Below are 9,426 nucleotides of genomic sequence, written 5' to 3'. Positions count from 1 at the left end.
GTGTCGGTGATCCAAATGGGTCAGGTCATAAGAGCAACCTCACATGACACTGTAGTCTGCAACACAACAAAGCTATTAAATTATGAAAACTACGTTCGGTACTGGTTACAAGATTTTGATGGGTGAGACCCTGGCTTAGTTATTCCCCTCGCATGGCCTTCAGCATTAGTAGTTACCCCAAAGCTCTTTTTTTTTAATGTGGGTTCAGAAAAATCAGTTACCAGCCAGTCTTCAAAGCGAGGGCAGCTCCGGAAAGCAAAAGTTATACAGCGGGGAAGTGCTCCGTTTCTCAGCCAATAACTTCCGGCACCGCCGCCAAAAGACAGTTTTATCCACCAGGACTCAAAGGACAAATCACGTGCGTTTCGCGTGATGCTAAATCACGTGAGAGGGGGACCGCCGCGGGCTCCTTGGCGGAGCCCGCGGAGCACGTGCGAAGAAGCGACGTGGAAGAGGGGGCGAGAAGCAATCGGATCCGGCCACGTGTAATTGACCACTGCTCGACATGGGCTTTTGACACGGACCCGGGGGTGGCGCCGCACATGATCGCTGACAACCCATCACGTGCTCCCTGCGGACCCACCGCCCAGTTATTAATTCCCCCACCTCCTGCCTTCGCCCAATAATAATGAAAGATTAAAAAAGCCATAAAAAGAATAAAACCATGAGGGAAAAAAAAAAAACCCTCCACGCCACGCAACGCCTCTCTCTTTTCCCAGCCTTTCCTTTTAATCCAAGCAAAAAATAAAAAGTGCCCATCACACCATCTTTACCATCACGACCGTCGATCATCCATCACACCATAAAGCTTTGATCAACGATCAACTTTAGTCGTACTAGTTGTTACGTTGTATTCGAGTAACACCGAACGGATCCCGAGGGAAATGAATTGAAAACTTGGGACGTCATATTGTCCCATTCTGCGACACCGATAAACCTAGGGATCCGAGACGTGAGACCCGGGCCCATATGACGAAGTCCCGCGCTTGGGCCTCGCCTCCCCGATGCGCGACACGTGTAGCGCGGACGAGAATCTGACGGTAGACTCGCTCTCCGCGCCGACCTTTTCCCCGGCCCCTACCTACGTGGACCGAGCGCCTCGCAGTGTAAAAAGTTCGAATTAATTAATTAATTGGTCAGGTAATTAATTAATTAATTCAACCCGGCAGGGGCTACTGCATCTTACACGTGGCTAGATCAAGGCCATTCGATTGATCCGGGTTGAGCTGTAACCGTCGTGCTTAAACGTGGGTCAGCTAATTTTAAAAGGCCCGGGTGGAAACGGGAGTAGACGAAACGAGTGATTAAAAATGAATAAATAATGGAATACAAATTAAAAAGAAACGCGACTCCCGATGAAAGAGAGAGAGAGAAGAAGAAAAAGAAGGGGGCAGAGGAATCCGGCTGTAAACTTGGACGCTAATGCACGAGTCGCAGCGACAAATTCTGAGAGATCGATTCCTAAGGAAAGTTGAATTGAACACTAATTGAAATTATTATTCCTCCTAATTTCTTTTAATTTAATTAAATTACAGATCGGTAAATGACGGAGTAAAGTCGTCTCTTCGCCGCAAATTACGGTTATGCCTACCCGAAGTTTAATTTCATTGCCGGAACTGCCCCTCTTTTATTACACCACGGTTATAAAAATGTTCTTTCTTAGTTCCCAAGCACCCGATAGAGCATTAAACCACGAAATTCGTATCGTTTAAGACAAGGACATGGTCGTCATTCTGAACTATATTCGTCTTCTGATCAACCGTCTGATTTAATCAGACGATTGGGTGTCAGACAGGGTCCTCGGAGAGCAGAAGGGCAGGGGTGTAAATTGGCGTGAATACGACGGGCGTTCGGGAAGGAGGGGGCGCAGTACATGAGGGGTTTCCTGGGAGGTAAGGATGTCCTTTTTCTTTTTCGACGGTAATATAATTTTATCTCACCCCACCTTTCACTTTATTTACTCCTCCGAATCCTTCCTTCATTTTCAGCTGTCCGCCTCTGACCTTCAAATAAACCCTAACTCCTCTCCAGCTCTCTCGCCTTCTCTCTCGTCTCTCTTCTTTCTTGTCGTCCTCTTTGATCGAAGTTTTAGAAACCCTAACCTTGATTTAGGCTTCGAGGAGATCCAATGGAGGCGCCGGAGTACCTGCATGGCGGTTACTGCAGGGCGGGAACCCCCCAATTCGCGCCAGAGAAGAAGGTCGTCGCCGGTGGCGGAGGCGGCGGGGGGGAACATTTCATGGTGGAGGACCTGCTTGACTTCTCGAACGAGGAGGATGAGGCCGGCCTGGCGGCCGGCGGGGACGACGCGGGGTTCGACGCACCGGCCGGGAACTCGACGGACTCCTCCACCGTCACCGCCGTGGACAGCTGCAGCAACTCCTTCTCCGGTTCCGACCCGCATTTCTCTGGTGACCTTGTCTGCCGGAGCTTCGCCGGCACCAGTCTCTCCGGTGGCCTCTGCGAGCCGGTAATTCCACCTCTTTCCCCTGCCCCTGCCGGCCGGAGACCGGAAGCCCTCATTTAAGCTTTTGTAATAAATTTTCCTTATTTCTGTTCATAATCCCTGTTTATTTATCCTTTTCTTCTTAAAATTTAAATTACTTAATTGTAATTCTCCAAGCAAGAGAACGAACAGATTATTTTTACAAGAAATAGCCAATTAATTAAATATTCTGATTTTTTTTTTCCCAAGTTGCTGGAGTTTATAATTACATTCGTTTTCAAAATGTCTCCTTGTTCCTTACGTCCTCCTTTTTTTTTCTGGAAAATTTCAGGTGATCAATCCTTCTCTCCATTGCCCATTTTTAAATTTCAAGTTTTCTATCCACTTCTTTTCTTAATTTATAGGAAACGGTTATCCATGAGCATTAAATGACCGGGAAAAATTTAAAATAGTGCAGTTCTCTTCTCTCTCGTCTTAATTTAATCCGGCTTTAATTCGAGAAAAATAAAAATCTCGCTGAAGTGGAAGAAGGGAAATGCAACGCCCGGCTGCAGTACCTTCGCGGAAAAGAATTCGGGGGGTTTCCGAACCGTCCAAAATGGGAACGTTAGAAGAACGCAAAGCTTCCAAATTCTAATTTTTTTACCATTTTTGTCCACAGTACGACGAATTAGCCGAGCTCGAGTGGCTCTCCAATTTCGTGGAGGAGTCCTTCTCCAGCGAAGACCTCCAGAAGCTTCAGCTCATCTCTGGAATCAAATCTTCCTCCTCCTCCTCTGAGAATCGGGCGGAGATCTCACCCCCCGTCGGCGAAGGCGCCGCCGGCCGCGACGCCCAGCCCGCCCTCTTCCGGCCAGAGGCCCCCGTCCCCGGAAAGGCGCGGAGCAAGCGGTCCCGCGCCGCCCCCTGCAGCTGGTCTTCGAGGCTTCTGGTGTTGTCTCCGACGACAACGGCGTCGTCGCCGGAGTCGGAGCTTCTCGTGCTGGCGGAAAGCTCGTACGGGAAAAAGGCCGCGGCGAAGAAGAAGGACCCGTCGGCGAGGCCAGCGGTGGCACCGGCGGCGGATGGTCGGAGGTGCCTCCACTGCGCCACCGACAAGACGCCGCAGTGGCGGACGGGGCCGATGGGGCCCAAGACGCTGTGCAACGCCTGCGGGGTCCGGTACAAGTCCGGCCGACTAGTGCCGGAGTACCGGCCGGCGGCGAGCCCAACCTTCATGCTCTCCAAGCACTCCAACTCCCACCGGAAGGTCCTCGAGCTCCGCCGCCAGAAGGAGCTCCAGCAGCAGCAACAGCTCCTCCAGGCCGGCAGCTCCGCCGTCTACGATGGAGGAGCAGACGCCGCCGGCGACGACTTCTTGATCCACCACCACCTGGGCCCCGATTTTCGGCAACTCATCTAACGGTGAACAGAGCTCGAAATATCTCAAAAAAAAAAAAAACTCATTTAGGAAGAATTTTAGTAGGGCTAACTTGGAGGAATTTCCGTAGAAACTTTTAGGCTCCTACTTATGGGTTCTGAAGCAGTTCTCTTGTGTTTGAATTCTCCTTCAATTTAATTTTTCTTTTCTTTAATTTTCTAACATTAGAAGACTAGGGAGAATTCTAGTATGTACTCCGGACTTTTTGTTTCTTAAAAAAAAAAATCAAAAAAAAAAAATGTAAAACTGGGAAGGAGGTGCTCGCATTTGCCAAGCTTAGTGTAGTTCTTTTTTTCTTCTTTATAATTTTTAGGCGTTGGATGTTTTTAAGGAGGTGGGGTGCACGAAAATTTAAGTGCCACCAAACAAGCACCAAATTAGTGCGTGCTGACCATCCGATGCAAGTGGTCATTTCAATCTATCTATAAAACTCATCTTGGGTGCCAACTTTTGAAAAGGTGGTGCTGGTACTCGCTGATCTCTAATGATCACGACCACCCGATTGGTGGATCCCATCTTCTCTGGGTTACCGGAAAGCAAATTCTGTGTTGCTAATGTTGCACGGCTTGTCCTTGGGGCCACTTATTAATCAACCAAGCCATTGGTAAGTTATAAACAGATTGGCTCTGGCTTACAGGTTAGCATGCTTGTTCAAACTGGTCATTTTATAAGTGGAAGGGCATGCTTGATATAAGATGTGGCTCTTTTACATATGCCTTGTGAAGGAAGTCAGTTTATAGTCATGACCAACCTCACTTATTGCTTCGTTGGGTTACTTGTAGAGACATTATTGAGAAGCTCATGCAGAGACATTATTGAGAAAGTGATTGAGATATTGAACTCCTTACTTCATTGTCATTTTGACTTTCTAGATTGGAAAAATAACAATCCAAGCTAAAGCACTAGATTCAAGCCTAATTTTTGAGCTGAATTCTAAGACAAATTAGAAAAGAAAAAAAGAAAAATGAGAGTAACCAATGGTCGAACAATCAAGTAAGCCTCTAAATATTGCTGGACTTGCAAAAAAGCTATGGAAGCTTAATCTTATCTCATGACATCTATTATTGCTCAAGTAGCCAAGCTGAAATATTAGCTGATTTGTTGTAGCTCATATGTTGAGTTGAACAGCCATATCTGAGCTCATCTTCAACCATGCTTAAAGAGAAGTGAGAAAAAGGGGAAAAAAGAAAAATTATTATCCTTGGGCACTCAGACAGGTCCAGTCAGCGGTTGCATCAATCAAATGGTAAGGGAATGAGGTGACCATGCACATCATGACATTCACAGCAGCACTTGGAACCTGGAAGGTGCAATGCTATATAAATGAAGCCTAATCGTATTCCTTTTCATTTCTCTGTGAGGAGACGGCATGAGCTCGGTGTAGGAGCGTATATTTGCCCAGTTATCCATCGTTTTCCGTCGTAATCCTCCCCGCAGAAACCTCCTCCCATCGCTCAATACCACGAGCCCACTCCGATATTAAATTAGAACCAAACGTAGGGCGATGGGCAACCGATGCGGGGAGCCACATGGGGAAGAGCCGGAGGAAGGATGAACACGTCAAAAAGTCCATGATATGAGTGTCCTCCTGATCCCAGACACCTTGCCCATCCATAGGTCTTTTATCTACAAGTCCAAAGAATTTTTCCAATATCCTCTCGTACCCTCCACATTATTTTAGAAAGCATATAAGCTTTAAATATTGTGAGATTTTTTATATGGTAACATACTAACATGGCGGAGGGAAACATACGTAAGGGTGGTCACATGGCTATTTACAATCCATCCATCCATCCATTGGATGATATGGTGCGGCTCACGTCTGTGGGGTTGAGCATGTGCATGGGCACTCATGAGTCCACCTTTGCTTGGCCGGATGGGCATCAACGGGCCATGTTGCTCGTCTGCTTCCATTTTACCGCTTTAGGGCTTGAGTCTTTGGACCATTCATGTGATGGACGTCGCATGTGATATGTGGGCTGGCATATCATGATTTATTGCTCAAGATTTTAATGGCAGCAGGTGGCTGTCAGCTATTTGATGTTTCGGTTTCTGATGCAAAGTTGAAAGCCACTTGGGCAGGCCTTCGACATGCCCGACTAGACTTGCAAGCTCGCTTGGTCATCCTGGAAGGCGACTCGGCCACGATTATCAGATGGATCCAGAGGGTCCGAGAGGCGCGGATGACGACCACCCTCTGCTTCGTGACATCTGGACCATGACGAAGGATGGAATGGCCTTTTAGGCCTAGCATGTTTTTCATGAAGCTAATAGGGCTGCAGATTGGATGGCCGCCTATGTGGTCAGCATACGAGTAGTACCATGTGGGCTGAAGATAAGAAGCTGCCTCTGGCACTCCGAGATATTCTGTTTTTTGATTTTATTGGATATATTCGTACTCGTTATGATATATGAATCATCCGTCCTAGCAAAAAAAATAAAAATAAAAAATAAAAAAGAAGCTACCAATTCACCAATTTGACCTGCACTCTACATTTTAGGAAGTTCGAGATCAACTAGGAAAAGATCTTGATGTACAAACGAGAAGCCAATTTAGCTTAAAAGCTCAAGCTATTAAGTTTCAGACCTGGTCATTTATATCAATCTAGCTACGTCGCAATAATTATTCTATTTATGACTGAACCTCATGCGTGATTGATGAGAGGTATGCAATTCACATGGTCTACACTAGAGGGAGGATTGTAGATAGATTGGCATGTCTCATTTTCCACCTCAACTTGGCATGTAACTTGCGAGCGGTGTCCAATTTCAATTTTTTTGAATCTCTAGATATTCATGGGGAGGGAAGGGTGTAAGACTGACTTTTGTTTTACCACATGCTTGAAGTTTTCGAGAGGACTCTAAAAGAGAGTCAGCAACAAGTTGGGTAAGAGATTCATTTATATTCTGTTTATTTTATGGGTTCTTAGGTTTCAAACCGACAAGCTTTGACTCTAGTAATGTTAGGTAATCAAATCTATGTGGCTTTAGTGTTACAAGGAAAGATTACTATTTGACTACTCAAGTCCAAGGAAATTTACATCTATACTCTTGGATTTCATGTTTGAAGACTTGGTAATATTTGCTATTAAAGTTCCACTTGCTTCATGCATAATGTATCATGCTCTCTTGAGAAAAATTCACTCGATCATGGCATAAATATTTAATGAAGATACACATCCAAAGATGCTCATCTTAGTAAAAGAAAAAAGAAGACTCAAGTCCAAAGAAGATCTGCAAAACAAAACATAAACGGCTGCAATGATCAGATTCTATTAGTATTTACTCATTCGCAGGAGGAAAAAATTGAGCAAGTCATAAGATTTTCTCCAACGACAAATTAAGGATTGTCAGTTATCCCACATTTGTGATTAAGCAATCTCTTTCTTCCTAAACAAAATTATCCACCTTCTTTTCACGCAACCTCTCTCTATCTCCAGTATTAATTCAAGAAGGCTGCCCCATTTTTCTTTCACGCTTCTATGTGTTTTACGCTATAGTCACTCCACGACAAGCATATCCATGCTTGACATCTCCAGTGGCAATGTCCTTAAGCTACCTTACAAGAGTTCCTATTCAACCAAACAAATCCGAAACCTTTAATCCCCTTCTTTAAGCTACCTTCATATGCTTATCTTCATATGTGTATCACTATTTTTATCCCTGTAGCTTTGTGCAGGCCAATGAAGCAGCCCAAACACCAGGGAAAGTCCCCCAAAATTCAAGCCTACAAAATCCTTCTTGCAACCCCAAGCACTAGTGTATCTATCTCAATTTTCTGCAGTGCGTAAACATCACAAACTCCCAACTTCTGTAAATGGAGTAAACTCGTTCAAGCTTAGCATGATCTCAAACTGGGCTCGGGCCTAAGAACGAAAGGCCTGAAGGCTTGACCTGGACGACCCTACACTTGGACCCAATGCGGTCCAACCCGAGCCCAGCTCATTACCATCATCACTTCCTCCGGTGCGTTGCATTCCATTCCCCCGACCAAGCCAACAGGTTGCACCTGTAAGTTCCCTTAATGCTCCTATCTAATACAGAATAATAGCTATTTCCATACCATAAGAAAAAACAGTATGCAGTTTTTTTTAAAAAGAAGAAGAAGAAGAAGAAGAAATTGCAGAGAAAGTAGCAGTTCTGTGAAGAAGATTTTGAGAGAAAATCATCATCATCATAAACAACAACAACAACAAACACACTTGCTCAAAATAAAAAGTATAATTATTTTAAAGGCTAATCTTTGCTCAGTTTTGATAATCTTGCCAATGCCGTCCCTTAACCTCTGTTATTGGCTTATTTCCTTCATTGTGGACACCTTCTGGATGAGCTTCACCGGCACACCTTCTGAAATACCTCTGAGCCATCTCTTTCCTCTGTTTAATGAGGCATCCACCAAACATGCCTGTTATTGAAACTTGCGAAGTAGAGGACCTGTTTGTGATCTGATTTTTTATCTCTTCTGTTTGTTTGTTTTTTTGTGAAACAAAAAAAGGGATCTTCCAAGGTAGATACCCTCTAGACTAAAGCCAAAATATATGCTCTAGTCATAATATAATGCCAACAGTTGGATGGCTGGCATCTGTGTCAAACATCCATCTATCAAACTAGTTTAGCTAAATCAAAGCATAACATATCATGATTTTGTATGATCCAGCTTAAATTGACAAAATAAAACCTTAATGAATGATCTCACTAGTAAAGTTTAACTTATACATAATCACATTATAAATATTATAACGGAAGGTACGTATAAGAGGGAGTGTTTCATACAAGCCCTGCACATTCCTCTGCTTATAGTTTTATATTAGTTCTGTAATTCAATTACATGGGTAAAACTGACAGCCTATGAGCTGATCAAATCGACAGTTTTTCATTTAGTACTCCACGAGACTTAAGTTAGCTAGGACAAATGGATGTATAAAATACCATGAGATGAGGTCATGATGAATAGAAACAACTCGTTGAATGGGTTCGCATAAGAGGGAAAAATGCAATTAGATCATATAAAATCCCAGTGCAACTGGTGAAAAGAATCTTTTCATTAGCACCAAAAAGGAGAGGCTGCATAAACATCTGACGTTTAAAATCTTGATTGGCTGCTCGTGAGTGATAACAAGTTGCGAGTTTGACAACTCCAACATTCCTTTTTTTTTACGAAAAATTCAGATCATTTCCATGAATTCAGTTGAGATACGTAAGAGATGCTGCCCTCCGTCTTACTCCACACGCACTTCAACAGTTTCTAGTTGCAACCTTGGCCTCAGCTGTTGCAACTTGTTCATGAATGCAGACCAAAGTCTATCAGCTGGCGAGATCCATCTGTATTTTTCCCTTGGTGAAAGGCCTCACTCATTGTGAAAAAAAGGGTCCTGTTAAAATCCTTACTTTTGCTTGATAGCACCCGCACCAACCTGGAGGTTCTTCCCCCTTGAACCTTTGCCTTCTACCTTTTGGTAGCCATGTGTTATCTATAAAAGGGCATGCAGGAAGCTAACTTACCTATCCATTAATGTAAAAAGCCATAGAAACAAAAGAAGCTTCATTTATTCGAGGAGCC

At 44.3% G+C, this 9,426-nt stretch overlaps 1 protein-coding gene across 1 annotated transcript; it reads left to right on the top strand.

Annotated features, from left to right (window-relative positions):
- The first annotated feature begins 1,975 nt into the window (after positions 1-1,975).
- Positions 1,976-4,196, top strand: LOC103722015 (GATA transcription factor 12-like). The gene is made up of 2 exons (XM_008812431.4): positions 1,976-2,470; positions 3,108-4,196. The coding sequence occupies exons 1-2, from the start codon at positions 2,129-2,131 to the stop codon at positions 3,846-3,848; spliced, it is 1,083 nt and encodes a 360-aa protein (XP_008810653.1). The 5' UTR covers positions 1,976-2,128; the 3' UTR covers positions 3,849-4,196.
- Positions 4,197-9,426: the final 5,230 nt, after the last annotated feature.

This window comes from Phoenix dactylifera, chromosome 11 (assembly GCF_009389715.1).
Source record: "Phoenix dactylifera cultivar Barhee BC4 chromosome 11, palm_55x_up_171113_PBpolish2nd_filt_p, whole genome shotgun sequence".
NCBI classification, from domain to species: domain Eukaryota; kingdom Viridiplantae; phylum Streptophyta; class Magnoliopsida; order Arecales; family Arecaceae; genus Phoenix; species Phoenix dactylifera.
The sequence above is the reverse complement of the archived record's forward strand: the minus strand, read 5'-3'. Positions and strand labels throughout refer to the sequence as shown.